General features: G+C 46.9%; 3 protein-coding genes across 3 annotated transcripts; 1 reads left to right on the plus strand and 2 right to left on the minus strand.

Annotated features, from left to right (window-relative positions):
- Window positions 1–8,931: 8,931 nt before the first annotated feature.
- Window positions 8,932–13,236, minus strand: Rrp8 (ribosomal RNA processing 8). The gene is made up of 7 exons (XM_031387756.1): window positions 12,966–13,236; window positions 11,371–11,743; window positions 10,688–11,141; window positions 10,455–10,584; window positions 10,237–10,343; window positions 10,061–10,157; window positions 8,932–9,845 (listed from the first exon to the last, which is right to left on the minus strand). The coding sequence occupies exons 1-7, from the start codon at window positions 13,062–13,064 to the stop codon at window positions 9,726–9,728; spliced, it is 1,380 nt and encodes a 459-aa protein (XP_031243616.1). The 5' UTR covers window positions 13,065–13,236; the 3' UTR covers window positions 8,932–9,725.
- Window positions 13,237–13,250: 14 nt separating this feature from the next.
- Window positions 13,251–19,540, plus strand: Ilk (integrin linked kinase). The gene is made up of 13 exons (XM_031387758.1): window positions 13,251–13,368; window positions 13,752–13,888; window positions 16,815–16,980; window positions 17,149–17,244; window positions 17,405–17,501; window positions 17,592–17,675; window positions 17,777–17,862; window positions 18,002–18,111; window positions 18,210–18,337; window positions 18,417–18,538; window positions 18,627–18,726; window positions 18,837–18,967; window positions 19,129–19,540. Exons 2-13 carry the CDS (start codon window positions 13,800–13,802, stop codon window positions 19,276–19,278), a joined length of 1,359 nt encoding a protein of 452 aa, XP_031243618.1. The 5' UTR covers window positions 13,251–13,368; window positions 13,752–13,799; the 3' UTR covers window positions 19,279–19,540.
- Taf10 (TATA-box binding protein associated factor 10) lies at window positions 19,493–20,802 on the minus strand. The gene is made up of 5 exons (XM_031387759.1): window positions 20,533–20,802; window positions 20,281–20,435; window positions 20,047–20,111; window positions 19,845–19,959; window positions 19,493–19,679 (listed from the first exon to the last, which is right to left on the minus strand). The coding sequence occupies exons 1-5, from the start codon at window positions 20,762–20,764 to the stop codon at window positions 19,590–19,592; spliced, it is 657 nt and encodes a 218-aa protein (XP_031243619.1). The 5' UTR covers window positions 20,765–20,802; the 3' UTR covers window positions 19,493–19,589.
- Between the last annotated feature and the right edge of the window lie 1,012 nt (window positions 20,803–21,814).

The following is a 21,814-nucleotide window of genomic DNA, read 5'->3' on the forward strand; positions in this document are numbered from 1 at the left end:
GGCCAGAAGCACCCTAGACTTCTCTCTAGGGCTTGCTGAAGCTTCCCTTGGCAGATGTTCTATGTCCATGGCCCCCTCGAACTTTCTAGAGTCTCCTTTGCAGCTCCACTCACTCACATGTCACACATTGTCAAAGACTTACTGTGGGGACTCTGGCTCTGCTGTTCACTGGCCTTCCAGACTTTGCTTTGAAGCAGAGGGAAAACCTATAATCCCACAACTCTTAAATTCTACATGTTTGAAACTCTCAGCATTACATGGGCAGTACCGATATCTGTTGTCAGCTCAAGCCGTAGCTAGCTCCTTTTCAATGGCCTCTAATGGCTGAACGTTGAGAAACACTTTCCTAGGTGGCCCTAAGTGAACAGCTCTTAATGCAGTCTTTTGAATGAACCTAAAGCCTTTATACCTTTGTGCCTACTATGGGTAGTAGCAGACAGCCAATTTCTGAGATGCCTTCAGATACTTTTCTGTTGTTTTGATGCCAAGACCTGATAATTTTTTTTTGGCTGTTTTGTCTTGGGGATTGTTTTAGAGATTTATGTGCATGAGTGTTTTGCCTGTATGTATGCACTATGTGTATACCTAGTCCTGTGAAGGTGAGAAAGGATATTGGGTTCTCTGGAACTAGTGTTATGTAAAGTTGTGAGTACCATATGTATTCTGGGAACCAAATCCAGGTCCTCTGCAAAAGCGACAATTGCGCTTGACCACTGAGTTGCTGCTTTAGCCTCTGTTTTTTGAGACAGGGTTTCAAATAGTCAGTCTGAACTTGAACGTGCTATGGAGCTACACTGACCTTGAACTTTTAATCCTCTTTATCTACCAAGTGCTGGCTGGCAATGGTAGACATGCACAACCACACAGTCTACTCTTTTAATGGCCTGAATCTCTTCAATAGCCACATACATATCTCTTGCCTTCAACTTTATTTTTTTTTCCTGCTCAAAATGAATTTCAAACTTCAACACTTCGCTTTTGATAACAATTCTTGCTATGCATTTGACTAAAAGCAGCTAGCAATAACCATGCCATGCCTCAATGCCGAGCTGCCTTGAAATGCCCTCTGGTGTATGTCTGACTTTAAGTTTGGCCTCATGCAAAGACTGGATACTACTAAAATATAAAGTTTTTTGCTGGGATGAAAAATGGTCTGTAGTCCAGTTCCTCAAGAAAGACCTTCTCTTCTTTATTGTCTACACTCCTATCAGCATTTTGGCTTTCCAAATTCTTACCAGAATTACCCATTAAGCATTTCTAACAACATTCTGAGACCTCTCCAGTTTATACTTCTCTCAAACCAATCCCAAAGAGTCACAAAGTCAGGTTTAATCACAACAACCTCACTTCTCCATTATAGTTAGACTATATTTGTCAATGTGACAAATATCTGAAAGAAACAATGTAAGCAAGGTGCTGTGTTGGCTCATGGTTGCAGGACTCTCAGTTCATGTTTGATTCCATTGCTGTGCACCTGTGAACAGGCTGAACACAAAGGCAGCGAGCATGACCTGAAGCATGGTCATGATGGTCAGGAAGCAGAGAAAGACAGGGGAAACAGCTGTAGACAAGATGTGTTCTTCAAGGCTCTATCACCAGAGACCCACTTCCTTCAGTTATACACTACATTTTAAAGTTCCTACCATTTCTCAAAATAACACTCTAACTGCTTGGGACCAGACCTCCAATATATTCAAGCCATAGTGTGTGTATGAAAAATTTAATATTCAGAGCTAGAAATGTGACTTATTTAGTTTAGTTGATAGTTTTCGCCTACATGCACAAAGCTTTGGGTTTTATCTCAAGCATTTACAGACTAGGCATGGTGGTACACACCTGCAATCCCAGCACTTGGGAGGTAGAGATAAAAGGGTCAGAAATCCAAAGTCATTCTCAGCTACATAGTGAGTTCAAGGCCAGAATGGGCTACAAGAAACCCTGTCTCCTAATAAAATTTAGAAATAGTATTATCTACAAATTTGAGATTACATTTTTATGTGTTTAAACAAGTTATACTTAGTTACTTATGTTCCTAGTAAGAATACATACATACAAAGAAACATTAAAGCAATTTTTCAAAAATGTCACTATTTGTAGGAATGACAAACCAGAAAAAAAATTGGGATAGTTACTAGACAGTGCATAAATGTTTTTTCTCTTCCTTTTGGGTATGGCTGGAGGCTTTTTGGGTTGTGTTTGTTTTTTTTTTTTACCATCTATGAAGCTATGTCTCACACTGATAATTGTTTTGGTCAACTACATATGTAGGAACACAAAGGATTCCTTTCCATTTTGGCAATGAGATGATTTTTGCTTTTGTTCCTTTTTCTTGTCTCAGTGACTATAAGAGAATATGTTCAGATAGTGTTTCCATTAGTTGGGTCCCTGAGTGTGATCAGAGTCCTTCTCAATCTATATTGATAAGAGGAAAAAGAATCACATTGGAGGTGAGATGGCTTGGTAGGTAAAGGTACCTGACTTCAAGACTGCCAACCTGAGTGGAATCTCTTGGGACCCCAAGATAAACAGATTTCTACCAAATGTTCTCTGACTTCCACACACATACTATGGCATACATGTAGCACCATTCCCCCCAAAGAAAAGAAATTGTAAAATTCCTAAAATTACCACATTGGCTTAAATCATTACTATTTTGGGCTTTTATTTTTTGTAAGATGTATGTATACTAATAGTTTAAGTAATCAATAAATTGTGGTTTATTCACAGTAATAAAAATGAAAAGTTGCATTGTACTTAGTAATATGGATGAATGGTAAGGAGTGCAAAAAACTAGACACATGGAAAGGCTATTTAGATATGGAAGCTTAAATAAGACTATGCAGAAGACCAGGGAAATAACACTGAGTCAAGGTAGTGGTAATTTTGTGGATTAAGAGAAAAAAGTTGCTTATGTTTGAGAAGTGGGGGGTCAGGGGGTGGCCTTAGGTGATCACAGCCTTGTGCTGCTTAGTCTGGGTTGTTGTTTTGTGTATTTTTCTTTATTGGTGCTTTGTTGCTTTCAATTAAGAGGGCTTTTAAGAGATCACTAGTGCCTCAAAAACCAGCAATATACTTCTCACTGAAGTGAAGCCTCATCCAGGCGTTCCTATTCACGGTGACTCTAGTTTTGGTGATGTTCGAGATTTAGGCACCTCTGCTAAAATGCATCAAGTTGGGCAATGTGGAAATAACAAAGGGAATTAATTGTTCCTTAGATCCAAGCCTGGAAGCAACAGCTTCATTATCAACCAACTGCCTATATTATCCATTGACACACAACTTTATGGGGATATAGGAAATATGGTACAGACTTCCCAGAAATGCAATATTAGGGGAACATGGGGAACTAGTTCAGAAACATATGGACCAGGACTTCTTAACAGCACAAGGAAAGAACTGTTACTGCTGCCTAGCCTGCTTTCTCCTGTTGTTTGGCAGGATAAATGTGCATGGTTTTCCCATGGGCTCCTTGAAAGCTAACCAGCCCTGAGGATATGTTGGGACCTTCTCTGAGAAGGCTTCTTGCTAGTTAAGGCTCTTTAGCACTAGGTGGCAGTAGATACACTGGGTTCTAGTTTGCTGCCTGTTGCTCTGGTAAAATACTGACAGAGTCAACTAGGGGAGGAAAGGGTTCATTATATCTTACAAGTCCATAATCAAGGAAAGCCAGGGCAGGAACACGAGGCAGGAACTGAAGTAGAGGCTGTACTCCAGCGGATCCAGTTTGCTTTCCCTGGTTGATTCAATTACCTTTTTCACTGAGCCCAGGCCCTTGAATGGCAATGCCCCATGTGATGGAAGCATTTTCTCAGCTGAGACGTTCTCCTTCCAGGTGACTTCAGTTTGCGTCTATTTGACAAAAACTAACCAGCATATACCATCAGGGTTAAGACCTATGATTTGAGGGGTAGTTGGCTTATATATCATAGGAATCAATCAAAGTCAGCTAATGCACATATCGCCATGGGAAGCCCCAGGACCTTAACATTAACCACAAGAGCCAATATTCAAATGCTTGTCTTGGTCAAACATATCAATGATGCATGAATTGGGTAAGTTTAATTTTCTCCAATATACCTTTCTCCATTCCAATCCTCAAACAAACAGAAGAGGTAAAGAATGAGTAAGAGATCATATTCCCTGATCCACTGAACTGAAGAGAAGTTTGAGCCCTAAGAGCTACTGATAAACTACTGAAATGTGGGAAGTGACAGAGAGGGAAAATGTATTTAGAGGGTTAATTTTCTGGGTTAGATTCAGTCATCATGGAGAACATATTTGTACCAGAGTACTAATAAGAGAACAGATCCTTGAAGTGAAACCAAAAAGAGAAGGCTGCAGCAATTGGAGAGACCTCCAAGAAGCCTAATGAGCAAGGTGTCTCTGCTTAGTTAAGCCTGCATCTGTGACGCAGAGAATCCAGACACCAAGCGAATCACAAAGTCACAGAGCTCTGACTCCTAACACTCTGGAGCTCCTGAGCCTAAAGCCAAGTCACTAACCGTCAGGTCCCTTGCTATATTAGGGAAAAAATAAAATGTTTAAAACACTCGGTGGAATCTTCCTTCAGTCACAAATAAATAATTGCTAAAATATTTCTTTTCTGATTGTGAGCATTATTTTTTCTTCATTTAAAAGTAGGATAATGGGTTGGAAAGATAGCTCAGGAGTTAAGAGTGAGTGACTACTTGACTTGCAGAGGGTCCAAGTTCAGTTTTCCACACCCTCATTAGCCAGCTCACAACTGCCTCTAACTCCAGCTCCCAAAAATTCTGTCTGTGGCCTTAGCCACTGCACTCACACATGCATAACAAGCCCAAGACATGGAATTTAAAAATAAATCTTTAAAGTAGGACAATTAGAAAGTATAGAGTGAGCCGGGCAGTGGTGGCGCATGCCTTTAATCCCAGCACTTGGGAGGCAGAGGCAGGTGGATTTCTGAATTTGAGGCCAACCCGGTCTACAGAGTGAGTTCCAGGACATCCAGGGCTACACAGAGAAACCGTCTTGAAAAACCAAAAAAAAAAAAAAGAAAAGAAGAGTGGCATCCTAAAGGAAACAGGGTTTTGTGATAAGGTGGACAGGAAGTCATATCCAGGGTGCATAATGCTATAATATGCTCACATTCATTTTAAGGGTTTAATTCTATTTCAGAGTCCAATTTTCTCCTAAAATAGCCAAACTTATATACTATGACTTCATCACCTCCAAAACCTGTCCTTCAAGGTCACCTTCCTAGGTAGGGGAGAGACTGGGAGAAAGTGGAAACAGCTGATTTACCTTTCATTTTCTTTGTGTGGTATAAAAACGTCAACCAGACTATCCTGCCTAATGCACAAGGCTGAAAAATACAGTTTAAGTTCAGAAAGAGGGCACTGGGGGAATTCCTTCCCCAGGAAAAAATATTGTACAAAGATGGAGGGGCATGTTTAGAAGCAAAGAGAGCTTGGAGTGCATTACAAATGAATAGCAAGCTCAAGCACGAGTATTGAGTAGAGTGAGTTAAGTTGCAGTTGGCCAGCAGAACAATGAGTGGGTAAGATCACACAGGGCCTGGGAAGGAGTCTGTTCTCAAGCAATGAGAATCCATTGAAGGAGTTTATGCAAAGAGGTGACATAATCTGATTTACATTTCATAAAGATCACTTGGCAGTAAGAAAAATGAATTGCTTGGGGAGCAAAGGCAATTAGATCCCCATAGCAATCACTGTGGTAGCCCAAAGTCCTAGAACCAGGTGGCTAGTTAGAGAACTCACCTGGGAAGGAGGATGGCCTGGAAATGAAAGGCTCTAATTGCCAGTCTCTGTGAAAAGCTGTAGAGAGCTTTGTGCAATTACGTAACTAGTGAATGCTTGGAGCTGAGCTGCCTCTGCCAAGATCACACTGTTTCTTTTGGAACTGTGTTCCCTCTTAGGACTGTGTTACAGGAACAAAATCAGGAGCACATGAATAATGGCAGAAGCAAGAACACTCTGATCAGAGAGCTCTGAAGGGATATTGAACCAGATCTGGATTGATACCATACCCAACTTCATTCTTGTCTCCTACACCTCTTAAAGATTAGGGTTATTCTTTTTTTTTTTTTTCCGAGACAGGGTTTCTCTGTGTAGCCCTGGCTGTCCTGGAACTCACTCTGTAGATCAGGCTGTCCTTGAACTCAGAAATCCACCTGCCTCTGCCTCCCAAGTGCTGGGATTAAAGGTGTGTGCCACCACCGCCCGGCTGGGTTATTCTTTCTCTGCTGTGGAGAAAGGTTGCAGCAAGCCTGTAAGGTTTTTTTTTTTTTTTTTTACTTTGTCTTATGAGTTTTGCCTGCAGGTACATCTGCGCGACCACGTGTGTGCCTGTTATACCAGAAGCCAAAGTGGGCATGAGTACCCCAAGGAATAGATGGTTATGAGCCACCTTGTGGGTGCGCTGGGAATTGAACCCGGGTCCTTTTTAAGAGCAGCCATTGCTCCCAAAGATCTGTTCAGGCCCACTGTGATGTTCTTAGTTAACTATAGTCCTGTGATCAGCTCAAGGCATAACCTCATGAGAGGGTCTAACTCTGAGTAGCAATAAATAACTGGCTCCTGTGCTGGCTTAAACCTTCTCCCCTCCTGGTGTTGCCTCAACTAACAAGCCTGCTTTGGGGAGAAATGGAGAACTCCCTGTTTTCTGTACCTCTTTTCTACCTCCTTGCTGATTATTCCAGGCACAAGTACTAACAAGAAGAGGCAAGGGAACACAAGTGTGGCTTGACTGGTTGATTCTGTGACCAACAGGCCTGGTGGACATTCAAAAGGGAAATCCCATTAGTCTCTGATGGATACTGCACTATTCTGGGTGGTCTCCTGAAACTACTCCACCAGCCCAAATGGCTGACTCCTTGCTTCTTGCTATGAAGTCTCTTTATCTCTTCAAAATGTCCCCACAGGACAGGACCCAAGCCTACCTGGCAAATAGCACAAGATACACAGAAGGCACTCATGTGCTACTGTCCTACATTCTGGAAACACAAGCCACTGCTAAAGCAGCAGCACTCCACTGCCACACCGTCCAAACAACCAGTGAGCTTTTTCTTGCCCAGTGTTTTTCCAGGGCAGGAGTAGGACTCTAAGTTCATCATTCTTTAGCAGTACGAATAAATGTCTCGTGCTTCCTAAATGGTCCCAGTAGACCTTAATTGGAACTGTAATTAGAAACCTGACTCCAGATGGGCAGTGGCAGTGGTGGTGCATGCAGAGGCAGAGGCAGGTGGATTTCTGAGTTTGAGGACAGCCTGGTCTACAGAGTTGAGTTTTAGGACAACCAGGGCTATAGAGAAACCTTGTCGCGAAAAACGCCCCCAAAAAAAGAAAAAAAAAAAAAAAGCCTGATTCCCATTTCCTACAGAGGCTAGGTTCTAGTAGACCAGTAGTAAGGGGGAGTAACAAGCTTCTGACACAGCCCTGAACTACACTCCATCCTCCTATGTGCTATTAACACTGCCAGTACTTCTATGGTTATTTCCTTAGTTCAGGGTCTAATATGTACTCCTTGGCTGGCTTGGAACTATGTAGTCCCAGGTTCACCCCAAACTCAAAGCTCCACCTTCGGAGGTTAGAGGTGTGCCCCACCACACCCAGCCACCATTCATTCTCTTCCATTCTCAAAGTGATCTTCATTTTCCTCTCCTTAAAATCCCAATCCTCTCCCCTCTTTTACTCTCAATGAAGTTTTGTTCTCTCCTTCAAGGAAAAAACCCAAAGCCATCAGAAAAAGATTCCTAGGACCCTACTCAGTTCTAGAGAACTAGAAAATGCAGGGCTTGGAATGCAGCATTTTAAATGACCCTCATGGATGACTCTAGTCCCCTAAAGTTTGAAAGCCACTGTCTTTCAGTTAACCCCTCCCATAACCACTTACCCTTAATACTCTTTTCCCTCCTTCAACCTGTACTGGTCACACAAGCCTCCTGTCCTTTAAGCTGGTGTGTGTGTGCATATGCATGTGTAGGTGTAGAAAAGCCAGAGGAGGACAAGTTCCCTGCTCTATCACTCTGCCTTATTATTTAGAAACAGGTTCTTACTGGATCTGGGACTCAGCATTGTTCAGGAAAATTGGCTGGCTGACAAGCCCAGTATTCTGTCTCTATCTGTCACCTTCCTAAGCGTTGGAGTTACAGACACACTTTTATATGAGTGCTAAGGCTCTGAGCTCAGGTCTTCATGCTTGTATAGCAGTACTCCTGGCCACTGAGTTATCTCCTCAGACCCCAAGTTCAGTCACACCAGCATGTCCCGTTTACTGAAGCTTCTCTCAAATACCCTTTCTATCCCACCAAGTCTATCTAGAGGCTCTCCTGCTGGCATCCCTTTGGAGCACTAGCTCACAGTACCCACCCTTAGTATAAGCCCACCCTGGCTCATATTGTTGTTGTTCCTCCTAAGGTGCTGTAAACCCCTTTAGCTCCTTGGGTCCTTTCTCTAGCTCCTTCATTGGGGACTTATTCCTTTAGGCCTGGAAGCTTCTAACTGGTTCAAAATCCTGAGACCTATTTGCTCCTAGAGGAAACTCCTAGGTCCTATTCTTATGAATTCCTAAGCAAGCCTATATACCTGGATTCCAGGCACCTGCCTCCTGGATGAGCCCAGCATGTCAACCTCCCCTCAGCACTACTCCAAGAACTTGTATATTTAGTACCTATAGTTTTCCTAGGACATGCAAGGTAGGTACCATGGTCAGACTTTGCCAGTGAGCAGCCCAAACAGTTTTTGCTATTGAATAGAAATCCAGCTTCTTTATTACTGGCTTCGAAGGAAAGCTTCAAATGCACTAAGTCTCTAAATAGCAAATAAGCCTGTTTACACGCCTATATCCAACTCTCCCAATCTTTCTTGGTCACATCTAAATTACTTACTCTTCAACCTCTAAACCTGTAGGGGTGATCTTTAAAGAACAGTAAGATTGGCGACACACAATAGCCATAGCTGGTTTATTCAGCGCCTCTTACGAGTCCCAGCTCTAGCTGTAGCTTTCCTCAATGAACCCATACAACATACTGTAAGAAAAGAAGGTTACATTTTTCAAATGAGACATGGAATATTTATAAAGTAAATGATTTCTTAAGCTGAATATGGTGGCTCATGCCTGTGATTCCTAATAATGAGGAGGATTACCATTTGTTCTGTCTGAGGTCAGCCTGGACTAGTGTAGATGCTGTCTCGAAACAACAACAACACAGAAAAAAAATGAAATGATTCTCAGCTCCAAGAAACCAAGAAATTAAATAACTCCCAGCCCCAAGTGGCAAACTGGCATTGGGACCTGTCATAAGGCAAAAACTGCCTGTCTGCAGTCCTGAAGCTGCAGAAACTATGGATGAGCAGAGGTGGACAATCCAGGTCAGAAGCTAACACAGTGGAGAGCACACATGCCTTCTGAGAGAGAAGAGAAAGCAAAGCCAGAGATCCATCAGTTCTCAGCCGACTAGTTTCCACAACACCTGAAGTGACCCACAATTCCCAAATACATCCATGCCCTCACAATAAACACCTCATTCTTGAGCCTGCCCAAGTAATTTCATCCTTTCTGTAGCCAAGAAGGCTCCATTAGAGTAGAGCTGAGCTGGAGGCTTGACCACAGTGTCCTTGGGACAGAGGAGGGTGGTACCAGATCCTGGCTCCTAGCCTGGGTAGATACAGTCTTCAGAGTTCTGAGACTGGAGTCTGAGCTCTCCCCTTTCAGTGGGTGTCCACTGGTCACCTGCGCTTGTAGAGACAGGGCTGAAGTTTAAGGCCTGAGAGTTGGGCTTTGGGTCCTACTCGAGGAGGTCCAGTCTTTTCAAAGTCAAACAAGAAGAAGTGGCTGTTGGTCAGGTCCTAGGAGCAGAGAATACCAATGAGCTACAAATCTTCACTCCAACCACACGTCTCAGTGTTTCCCCTGCTCAGAGAGCATCTCACAGCTCCTCCCAGAGCTTTCTTTGCCTTGAAAGAGCAAAATGCCCATCTCTGAGTTTACAGCCCCCATCCTGAACACCGTTACCTGAAAAAAAGTTACAAACAAGGGCAGACTTCTTTGAGGACCCCCTCACCTTGTAGATAACCTTAAAGCCAAGTTTGGTCACAGCCCCCAGAAAAGTCCGGATATCCTCAAAACGGCTGCTGACTTCAGCTACTTTGAGAAGACCCCTGGGAAAAGGAGGAAGTCATGTGTGAAGGGGTAGACACATGTATGCACATCAAAACCATCTGTGTTCTAGGGACTCACCCTGGCTTCAGCACTCGATTTGCCTCCTCAAGGAAGTCCCTGATGTTAGTTCCCATTAGTGAGAGGCAAAACACAGCCACATCCACAGATTCATCCTCCAGAGGCACCTGAGGAAGAAGAACGTTAAACAGAGTACACAGTGTCGGACGAGGAAATTCAGCACCAAATGCTTGAACTGGATAATCGGATGGGAAGACCAGATACACAGAGGGGCTTACCTGGGCCATGTCACATACAGTGACCCTGGGGTCCAGAGAAGCCAAATCAAAACAGTGCACAGGGTTCCGGACACTTGAGGCTAGGCGGCAATCTCCACAGCCGAAGTCAGCTACCACTAAGGATGCAGGCCTGGGAGTGGAAGGGAGGGTCAGGTCACTTACCGGTCTGGTCAAAGTCTTGCTCACCAACACCACCCCTCTCACAGTCCACAGTGCCTTCCACCCCACATTACTTCTGGCGGAGATCTTTGGCAATACGGTCTACTGGGTGCAGCGGCCACTTCTTTACTTGTCTCTGAAAGCCACGGTGATAAAGGAGGAAAGCTTCAGGGTCTTCCTGGAATAGGCGCTGGGCAGCACTGCTGGGCCCCGAGTACAACTGTTCATTAAGGTAGCGGAATCGGGCCCCGTCCAGGCGTTGTGTCATGCGTGCTCGAAGGGCTCCAGCTCGAGTCTCTTGACTATCTGACTTTGGAGCAGGAGGCACCTCAGTCTCCTCTCTGGAAGCCTTGGGAGGAACCTGGTCTGATGTCTGGAGTGGCCGAAATTTGTTCTTGTGTCTCCGCTTATTTTTCTGCCGGTTCCGCCACTGCTTACGGCTCAGGGTGTGTGAGGAGTTGGGTGATGTAGACTCAGCGCTTGGCTTGGGTGGGTCAGTTGTAGCAGCGCTCGTCCCGGAATTGTGAACTGTGGAGAGGAAAATGAGAAGGCATTTGAGTGAGGCTTGATTCCCTAAATTCAGAAGCATAGCAAGTCATCCTGGCTACTCCCTTGTCCTTAAGACAGTCTGTAGCCTAGACAAGAGTGCCTCTTACCATCCAGCCCATGGTGCGTGAGTGTGTATGCAAGAGAAAGACCTTTGTTATCTATGCCGTCAGTTCACAGCCCCCACCCCCATATTCACATATACTGATACCTGTTGGGTCAACACTGTCCAGGGGCTGGATTAGGTGTAAAGAGGAGTATTCCTGGCATTTCTTCTTTCCTTTTTCTTCTCCAGCAGAGATCCTACCAAGAGGAGGAGCTTGTCTGTGGCATTTTCTTCCTACTTCTTTCCCCTCAGAGTCACTGATGGATGGCGCCTGTTTCTGATATTCCTCCTTTCTTTTCTTCCCTACTTCCTTTGAGACGCTGGTAAGTGAGGGCCTTTGGCGGTGTCTCTTCTTCCTTCCTACCTCCTCCTCCTCTTCCTCCTCAGAGTCACTGCCAGGTAGGCTGGGGGATTGGTGGGAGAGAGATGCTGCTTCCAGGGCCCGTAATGTAGCCAAGAGATGGCGGCGCTTGCGGCCCTGGAGGCAAACAAGGGATGAAAGAAAGAGTGAGAATGGATGAGGCCCGGAGACTAAGATAGGAGAGATGGGGCTTCAGCTATTGGTGGTTCTTCCCATCCAAAGTTTAAGAGTTTGTTGTGAAGTCGGCCAGGCTCAGAACTTTGAGGCTGCAATCCCAACCTCTGGGAAGCTGGAGGGCAGAAAGGGTTCCTATTCTGCTTTTCTAAATGTGTGAAGGATTATCTGCTGATTTCCTTAGAGGAATGTGCTAAGCACACAAGCAACAGGACCAAGGCAAGACAGCAGCCATCTTTGCCTCCCACTGACAGCATAGTGGGAGTAACAGAGGGTTTTTTTTGTTTGTTTTTTGTTTTGAAACAGGAAGGACCATGTCACACTTGTCTAAGATGTTCCTAAGCATGCCTTTAATCCCAGCACATGAGAGGCAGAGGCAGGCCTGGTATATAGAATGAGTTCCTGGACAGCCAGGGCTATACAGTGAAACCCTGTCTCGAAAAAAACCAGGAAAAAAAAGTTCCTAACTGCAGTAGAGAGAATAGCCTGTTAGGAAGAAGCTGCACACAGACAGGCAGACATGAACTACAGAAATGAACAGAGGATCCTGGGCTGACTGAAGGTCAGGAACACCCTAAGGGGATACAGAAATCCTCACATCTGAGGCTCAAAGGAAAAGGCCTGTTTTCCATGACACTGATTTGGGGTTCAAGCCCTGCTGCTACTGCTGCTGCTGCTCCGCAGCCAGACCCTTACCTTGGAGGTTCCCTGGGCCTCCTTTGAATAGTGATTCTGACAACCTTCCCAGTCACCTGCTTTGACTCTGTCTAATATACTTCCTTTCTATACTGCAACTAAAAACCCTTTCAAGGCTACGGATGCAGTTCAGTAATAAATGCTTGTCTACCATGCTGAAGCCCTGGAATCGATCCTTAGTATATAAAGTGATGCCAGGTGAGAGAAAACTTGGAGAAACCACTCCACTGCTAAAATAACTCCACTGATTTCTACCCTTAGTATATAAAAATTTTTAAGTTTTCAAGCTCTGCGCTCCACGCTCCGAATCCCACATTTCTATTTGGACTATCCGGATCTTCTGATCATGACTAACTCCCTCACCACCTCGATCCACGATTGCATTTCAGGCTCTCCCTCTACCCACCCAACATGACAGCGGGAGCGTCGGCTTCGCCTCCTTAAAATAGTCCAGTGCAGGGCCGCTCACCTTGACTGGTGGGGCAGTCGCCGGCCGAACCTGCGCTGTCGAGGGCCCTAGGTCCGCGATGGCTGGGGCCGCCTCGACCCATTCAGGCTCTTCGAACATACCGGTGGCCCGCAGGGCCGGAGGAGCCCACGTGCAGCACGCGTCAGGGAATCAATCCTACAGCTGGAGCCAAACCAAACCCGGCCGGAAGCAGTAGAATGAAATTCTGTGGTTGCTAGAGCGGCCGGCACGGAGCAGAGCACCATAGAGTGTAGCCGCTGGCGAGCTAGAGAGGCAGTAGGAGGGACGGCGGCCCGCGCTGGCCGGGGCGGAGCGGGGCGGAGCAGGGCGGGGCCGGGCGGGGCGGGGCCGGGCGCGGCCGGACAGGAGTTCCCCGGAGAAGGCGCCTGCGGCCCGAGTCCCGGTGAGTGCGGGTAACTCCACGCCCTGCCCCACGCTGGTCTTGCAAACCAGTCTCTGCGGTCTCTGCAACCGTTCTGAGCCGGGGCCGCCCGGCAAGGACCCCTGTCCCCTCCCCCGGGCGTTTGCAAGCTTGGGTCCCTCCCCTCCCCCCAAGCCGTGCTCGAGGGCCGGGACTCGGAGCCGGCTGAGGCCAACTCAGGAAACTAGCAAAGTCTCCCCTACACCTCCAGACCCTCCTGCTCCTCGAGCCCAGGGGTCGTCCGCTGCCCGAAGCCCTTCACAGACAACCACTGTCTCTCTCGCGACGCTCCCCATCCCAGCACTGACACCTCTGTCCTGAGGGAACAGGGATAGAGTCATTCTCTTGTCTCTGTTCTCCCGCAGTCCCCCGAGGCTTCCCCAGTCCCGGGGTCTCTGTGCCGGGACGCTGCTATGGACGACATTTTCACTCAGTGCCGGGAGGGCAACGCGGTGGCTGTGCGCTTGTGGTTGGACAACACAGAGAACGACCTCAATCAGGGGTGAGCTGAAGCGTCTGCGAGAGAGAGGACCGCTAGAGGTCCGCTCTCTGCTACTTGGGGTGCTCATGTCGGGCGGGGGTGTAGCTGACTTTGCTATGCAGTGTGAATAGTAGTAAGCAAAGCCTGTTGATAGAGGAGGGTCTACACGGAGGAAGCTGTCTGATTTTTTTTTTTAAACTAAGTTTCACAATCGGGTTCCCGGGAACTTTGCAGCCTCTGTGAACTCATGTCAAAGGCAGACCAGAGTGCCAGAAAATTGCCTGGAATTACATGTGGTTGGAGGATGAGTTTCTGTGCCCTAGAGTGTTGGGTAGAAGTGAGAAAGGACATTAGAGGTCTAAAGTTCTGACGCTGTGTAGTGATAAGACTACCCATTTGTCAGGCGTCACTCAGTGCATTTGCCTTAAAGTGATATTTTGGATACAAGAATTGAGACAGGGTTAGAGATGAGAGCCCTAAAGTCATAAGAATTAAGTAACTGAGTTGGTATGGGAAGTGAAAGGAGTTGTCAAAGATGACCTAGGTTTTAGGAGGTTTGGGCACTTGGATACTTGGCAGTTGCAATTATGTCCCAATTATGGACTGACTACAGTTTTGGTGACACTACAGTGACTTGCAAGTGCTTGGCAGGTTGTTGGTCATGCAGACTTAAAGTTCTGGAGGTCTGATTGGGAGAACAAGATACCACAAATTAGCATTTAAATGATACCTGAAGATTCTATAATGTGGAAAATAGTACCTCAGAAGAGTAGAAAATAAAGGCGGAGGTTGAGAAGCCTGACTGACAGGGAACAACCATCCGAAGGAAAAATAAGAAATGGATTAGGATTAGAGAATGAGTGTTTTAATGAAAGAAAAGTGGCTAATTAATTGTAGGCTACTGAGAAGTTTTTTTGTTTTGTTTTTTTTTTTTTTTTTGGTGTTTTGAGACAGGGTTTCTCTGTATACCCCTGAGCTATTGAGAAGTTAAACAACATGAATGAGCATTTAAAAATTTTTCATTTAGGATGTATTTGATCTTTTGAATGCTATTGCAGAAAAGTAACAGGAAACTGCATTACACTGGATTCCTTCAAATAAGGAACACCATTTGTGGTCGATGCTAGAGTCATTGAATCAGACATAATCTACACTCTAGAGATGGCAGGTTTCCGTCAGGGAGAAAAATGAATGGGAGGAGAGGAAACAGATAATGTGAACACTTTCTAAGCAAGCGATGCAGTGTTGGGAAGAGTTCAGTAGGTAGTTTTGGTGTGCTTTTGGAGACAGTAGTTCAGCATGGCCTCTGGCTCTCCATCCTACTGCCTCAGCCTCCTCAGTGCTGGAGTCTCCATTTGCTGCCACTGCATCTGACTAGAAGAGTGCATTTTCTTTTAGGTTGGAAAGGATGATCTGTCATCCTAGGCCAGGTTTCATCAGCTTCCATTAGGCTGTATGTTATTTCTCTGTTATATTCAAAGTTTCACATACCTTGTGTGCTCTGGTAAACACTAAGCTGTCCTGTTTTGTATAGAAGTTTAGGCTGTTGTCTAGTGGGAGTGGCATCTTGGAAGAGTTCTTGCTGTCAAAAGGTGAAGGGTATCATTAGGGAAACCAGAAAGCTATGGTGGCTTGAGGGGACAGGGCGTGGGTGCTGGGGGTGGTTAACTCCCTGAAGGCTTTCTTGAGATAGAAGTTCAGCCCCTGAGGGGACAGTGGGCAAAACATTTACATTTGTCCTCAAGCTTGGGCTTACTCTGAGGCCACAGACTTCTGAAGTTGTTTGGTCAGAACACGTAAAATCTGGGAGACAAAACTGATCGCAAGGGATATACTCACATCCTGGGAAAGCTTTTGCTTAGTTTAACAGATGAGAGCAAACTAGAGGGACAATTATTTAAAGCTACATACTTCCTTCAGCTGTTGGGGGATTCTGGGTGACCAAGCCAGGATCAGCTCAAGGCCCCTCCTCCAGTCCCCTCACAGGAAGTGACCATAGCACTAAAGCATCTGGAGGCTGCAGGCCTAGGCCACAGACCGCCCCCGTCCCGCCCCTCAGATCTGCATCCCAGGGCTGGAGGGAATTTCCTTTTATGGATCCAGGCTGTCAGTTTGACCCAGCCCATCCAGTTGTTTTGTTTGTACACTTCTCTTTATAAAATATATGTCCTTAGGGGATGAAAATACAAATCAGATATAGTTTTTATTCAGAAGCTTCCATTTACATTTTTCTCTGTGAATTCCTGGTTTGTGTGGTTATCTGCCTCGTCAGTAATTAAAAGCATGTTTGTCATTGTACCCCTCCAAAACATTTTAATTCCATTCCATTTTTAGATGTTAGTTTCAATAACAAAGCCAAAAGTAAGCTTGTTTCCTCTTCTAAGTTATAGCCTGTCTTCTCCAGTAAGCCTGCTCCCCTGTTAAGCTGCATAGAACATCAGCTTTCACCCCATCCTCAAGCATATACGATCCAACAGGCAAGACAGCTCACATTAACAGATTCTTACAATCCAGTTAGTTTAACTCTACAGTGGGGAAATGCACAAAAAACAATGCAAACAAAGGATTATAGGTGTTACTAAAGATATATGAGCTGGAGATAAAGCCTAGTGGTACAGCATGTGTCAAGTATATGAGGTCTTGGGTATGGTTCCTAGCACTGTCCAGTGGGAAAACAAGGAGGCAGGGGAGCCAGAGGACCCCTGATGGACTCTTCCTGAAGAGTTCCATCACCTGGTGAAGTGGAACTGCTAGGGAAGGAGTTGTGGTTAACGAGATAAACCTTACAGTTGTTGGGACATCTCCTACAGTGATTGGGAAGCTCAAGGGAAAACCTGAACTTTAGGAACTGCCAACATGAGTAGGAGCTAAGTCCTAAAGAGGCAAGCCTTCTCAGTGACTTTTGTCCTTTCCAACTCCAGCTTAGTGTCTTGCCCTTTTCTCAAAGGGATGATCATGGCTTCTCCCCCTTGCACTGGGCCTGCCGAGAAGGCCGCTCTGCGGTGGTTGAAATGCTGATCATGCGGGGAGCACGGATCAATGTGATGAATCGAGGGGATGATACCCCCTTGCACCTGGCAGCTAGTCATGGACACCGTGACATTGTACAGAAGGTACATGCAAGCCCTTCCCCACCCACATCTCACATACACACTATGAAACCAGTAACAGGCACTGTCATGTGAAGAATGTGTGCTATTCTTTCTTTCTTCGTGCCTGGACACAAGTATCTCACAGGGACTGACTGACTGCCTTTTTCTTTTCTGGGCCATGGGACGCAGCTGTTGCAATATAAGGCTGACATCAATGCAGTGAATGAGCATGGCAATGTACCCCTTCACTATGCGTGTTTCTGGGGTCAAGACCAGGTGGCAGAGGTAAGTACTCAGACCCCAAGTCCTATGATGAATGGGAAGCAAACTGAGCATGGAACCATCAATCTATTCTGTCAGTCCTTCTGTGTGACATTTACAGAGTTGTGCACTGCATTTGTGTGTTCATTCTTGTGACTGGCCCCCTGAACAATTTTCTTTTCAGGACCTGGTGGCTAACGGGGCTCTTGTGAGCATCTGTAACAAGTATGGAGAGATGCCTGTGGACAAAGCCAAGGCCCCTCTTAGAGACCTTCTCCGAGGTTCATTATCTACCCCTAGCTTGTCTCTTGTCCCACCTTGCATCTCCTCCCTTCATAGAAATTAAGGTTAAGATCATTCTTCTTCTCTAGAACGGGCAGAGAAAATGGGCCAGAATCTCAACCGTATTCCATACAAGGACACATTCTGGAAGGGGACTACTCGCACAAGGCCCCGTGAGTCACTATGTGGGGGGGAGGGGCTGCAACACAAGATTCCTGGGCTATTGGGGTTATGTTAAGGTGAAGCTGGGTACCTGACCTGCTCTTATTCTTAGGAAATGGGACCCTGAACAAACACTCCGGTATTGACTTCAAACAGCTCAACTTTCTGGCCAAACTCAATGAGAATCATTCTGGAGAGGTGATCCCCGCCCTTTTTGTTTCTCCCTTCCTAACACCCACAAACTGCCCAGTCTGTATCTCTAATTAAGGTTTTCTTCAAGTTAGTAGAAAAGAAATGGTACAGCCTGAGCTAATGCTTCCTAACCTCTGTCTGTCAGCTATGGAAAGGCCGCTGGCAGGGCAATGATATTGTTGTGAAGGTGCTGAAGGTTCGAGACTGGAGTACAAGGAAAAGCAGGGACTTCAATGAGGAATGCCCCCGGCTCAGGTGGGACACCTGAATCGAAAGCTGTTGTTTCCAAGTCACCCCAAATAGTACTGTAAAGTGAAATTCTGTTGAGTCTCACCACTCTTTTCCTCTCCCAGGATTTTCTCACATCCAAACGTGCTTCCAGTACTAGGTGCTTGCCAGGCTCCCCCAGCTCCCCACCCAACCCTCATCACACACTGGATGCCATATGGATCTCTCTACAATGTTCTACATGAAGGCACCAGTAAGGATGTTGGTCTTGTTGGGGAGGGGCTAGAATAGGGGCAGGAGATTCTAAACCAATGATTCTTGCTTCCTGTTAGATTTCGTTGTGGATCAGAGCCAAGCTGTAAAGTTTGCTTTGGACATGGCAAGAGGCATGGCTTTTCTTCACACACTAGAGCCTCTCATACCTCGGCATGCACTCAATAGCCGCAGTGTAATGGTGAGACCACGGTTCACTTCTGGTCCCCAAAGCCCTTTGCTGGCCTAGAATAGGACCCACCTTTTTGAACTTAACTTCTATTCCTCAGATTGATGAAGATATGACTGCCCGAATCAGCATGGCTGATGTTAAGTTTTCTTTCCAGTGCCCTGGGCGCATGTATGCGCCTGCCTGGGTGGCCCCTGAAGGTAGGTAAAGGCATCATATGGGAAACTGAGAAGATCCAGCTCAGTAACAGTAAAAGAGGCACAGACTAGACAGGTTAGGCAGCTGGCATAGCAAGCCTTTTTCCTTCTAGCCCTGCAGAAGAAGCCTGAGGACACAAACAGACGCTCAGCAGACATGTGGAGTTTTGCAGTGCTTCTGTGGGAACTGGTGACACGAGAGGTGCCCTTTGCTGACCTCTCTAATATGGAGATTGGAATGAAGGTGAGCACACAACTGCAGATGCTTGTACAGGGGTGGTGGTGCTGATAAGCACTGTGGTAAGCGCTTCCTGCAGTTTATACAGATAAATAGTAATCTTATTCTTCAAGGGTCATATGATAAACTCAAATTCTGAAGCTCACCTTATTCCTTATAATTTGCAGGTGGCACTGGAAGGCCTTCGGCCTACCATCCCACCAGGTATTTCCCCCCATGTGTGTAAGCTCATGAAGATTTGCATGAATGAAGACCCTGCAAAGCGACCCAAGTTTGACATGATTGTGCCTATCTTGGAGAAGATGCAGGACAAGTAGGACTTGAAGGTCCTTGCTCAAACTCCAGAAGTGTCAAAACATGGCTGGGGGAGTGCACTTCCCCAAAGCTGAAGGCCTCTGGTTGCCTCCCCTGTCTCTAATCATGGTACTACCCCAGTTATGGGGCTTGTTCCCTGCTCCCATCCCTACCACTGTAGCCCCAAAAGGGGCTGGGCTCAGAGCTTTGTCACTTGCCACATGATGTCTCCCAACATGGGAGGGATCAGCCCCGCCTGTCACAATAAAGTTTATTATGAAAACAGGCTCGTGTGGGGACAGAGGGAAAGACAAATACATCTGGGTTTCGTAGCTCAGGTGAAGTAGTGCGGCTTCTTCACATTGATGCCATACTCGCTGAGGGCAGGGGTCAAGTCCTCCATGGTTAGGGTGTACTTGCGATCCTGGGGAAAAGAGGGATGATCACCAGCTGAGCACAGCAAGTCCAGATTCCAATCCTTTGTGGGTGACCCTGAGTAGGCCCAATACCTCCCCTAGGATGCTGCTTCCCCAAAGGGCTTTCAGGACAAGTTAGGCCTGTACTGCTGTGGAAGGCGAGCTTCTCACACCTTGCTCTTGCTCCGGGAGCTGCCAGAGGCTGTGCCCTTCATTTTGCAGTGCTGTAGGGCATCATTGGCAATATCTGAGATGAATTTCTGGGCAGCTAGTGAGATGAGCCGAATTCTGGAGAGGAAGGGGGTGGTGGTAATGAGATTATTTAGCAAACTCCACCCAGCACTCAACAGTCTAACCTGCTCTGAGTTTACTCACATGCGTGGGTCTGAAGCTTCAAAGCCAGCACGGTTCAGGTAGTAACCAGTCACTGCATCCGGGATCTGAAAAACCAAATCAAACAGCCGTCAGCTTTAGCTCTGCCTACTGACAGGCCGGGTGGGAAGGAGGAATAGAGAGAGAGCTCCGTGGCAGAGAAAGCTTGAAAGCACGAAGGTGTGGTTGAAAGGCATGACAGCGAGCCAGGTGGCCTTGTTCAGGCGGGAAGCCCACCGTCGGTGTGTAATCCTCCAACTGCATCAAGAAGTCCACTAAAGGTGTGCTGGACACTACGGGCTTCACTTCTCCGTTGGCCGCGCTCGGCAGGGCGTAAACCCCGTTAGACATTGCCCCCTCAGGAGGAGCCGCGCCGCCCGCTGCCACCGAAGCTGAAGGAGAATCAACAACAAGGGTGAGAGGCGCAGGGTTCCCCTGCCGCGGCACCTACTCCGAGTTCCCTCCTCCCTCACCCGGCCCGGCGCTCACCTGGCCCGCGCCGTTCGGCCGGCTCCCCTGCCCGTGCCGCCACGGGGCCCGTGCCTGCAGCGGCGACTCCAGCCCCGGGGCCCCCTGCTGTCCCCGCGGGGCTGGCTTTGCTCTCCGCGGCCGTGCTAGTGGGCAGCGCAGCGGGAGCCGACACCGGCGGCGCCGGTCCCGCGACCGAGGCGGCACAGGCCGGCGCCGCCTCGGGGTCCGCGCCGGAGCCGCTGCAGCTCATGGGGCCGGTGGGAAAGGCGGCGAACAGAGCCGCTTCCGCTTCCTCTCGTCCAGGCGCACGTTGCGTGACGTTACAGTTCCCGCCCACCATTCCAGGCTGCCGCGGGCGACCTTAGGTTGGCTGTTGGCCGATTAGGTGTAGAATGCGAGGCGGAGGCGAGCTGTACAACGTAGCTGCTACCCTGCGGCTCCACCCCCGTCCGGGTGGGGCCGCAGAGCATCAGGACTGTACACACCTTCTAGGTGCACAGACCTGGCTTGGGGACTCATCCGTCAGACACTTCATTACCAGTCTCCTGACAGTCTTCATTCTTTGTAGTTCCCTTTCACGGTCTTTTAAAGGTTGCAGTGGGTTTGGTGTGTGTCCCTCCCACCCACAAAGGTCCTAGGAGTGTACTGCTGTAAATGTAGAGATGGGTGTTTCACCCTGAAGAAATAACATGCCAAAGTCATATGTGAAGCACATTTGCAATTCAACAGTCACTTATTTTTTTCAAACAGTCATTTATTTAATTTCTATTTGCCAACCATTGGGCTGGGACCTAGGAATACAACGTTAGGAATCAGATTCTAGGCCTGGTGGTGGCGGCACACGCCTTTAATCCCAGCACTTAGGAGGCAGAGGCAGGCGGATTTCTGAGTTCGTGGCCAGCCTGGTCTACAGAGTGAGTTCCAGGACAGCCAGGGCTATTAAAAAAAAAAAAAAAAAAAATCAGATTCTAGTTCACTTGCACCAACTGTCTCGAAAAGGAAGGCAAACAAATGGACAATTTCAATACTGTGGGGTTGTTTCCCAGCTACATGTAGGTACAGTGCAAGGAAGAAAGGGGAACTAACATCAGCTGCTTAATTCCAAGTGTCAGGCATTAGCAATGTTTATTTCCCGACTTTGAAGGCAGATTTCAATGTCCCTGACTTTTACCCAGTAATCTTTGAAGGATTTGCACAAATAAATATGCTGCCTGGTTTGGAAGATGATTTGCCCATGGTCAAGGATGGTGAGGGGATTTGGAAGCCTCTCCTCTACCCAAGTGCTTCCTACAGTTTAGAG

The sequence above is a fragment of the Mastomys coucha genome, unplaced genomic scaffold (assembly GCF_008632895.1).
Source record: "Mastomys coucha isolate ucsf_1 unplaced genomic scaffold, UCSF_Mcou_1 pScaffold21, whole genome shotgun sequence".
In the NCBI taxonomy this organism is placed as follows: domain Eukaryota; kingdom Metazoa; phylum Chordata; class Mammalia; order Rodentia; family Muridae; genus Mastomys; species Mastomys coucha.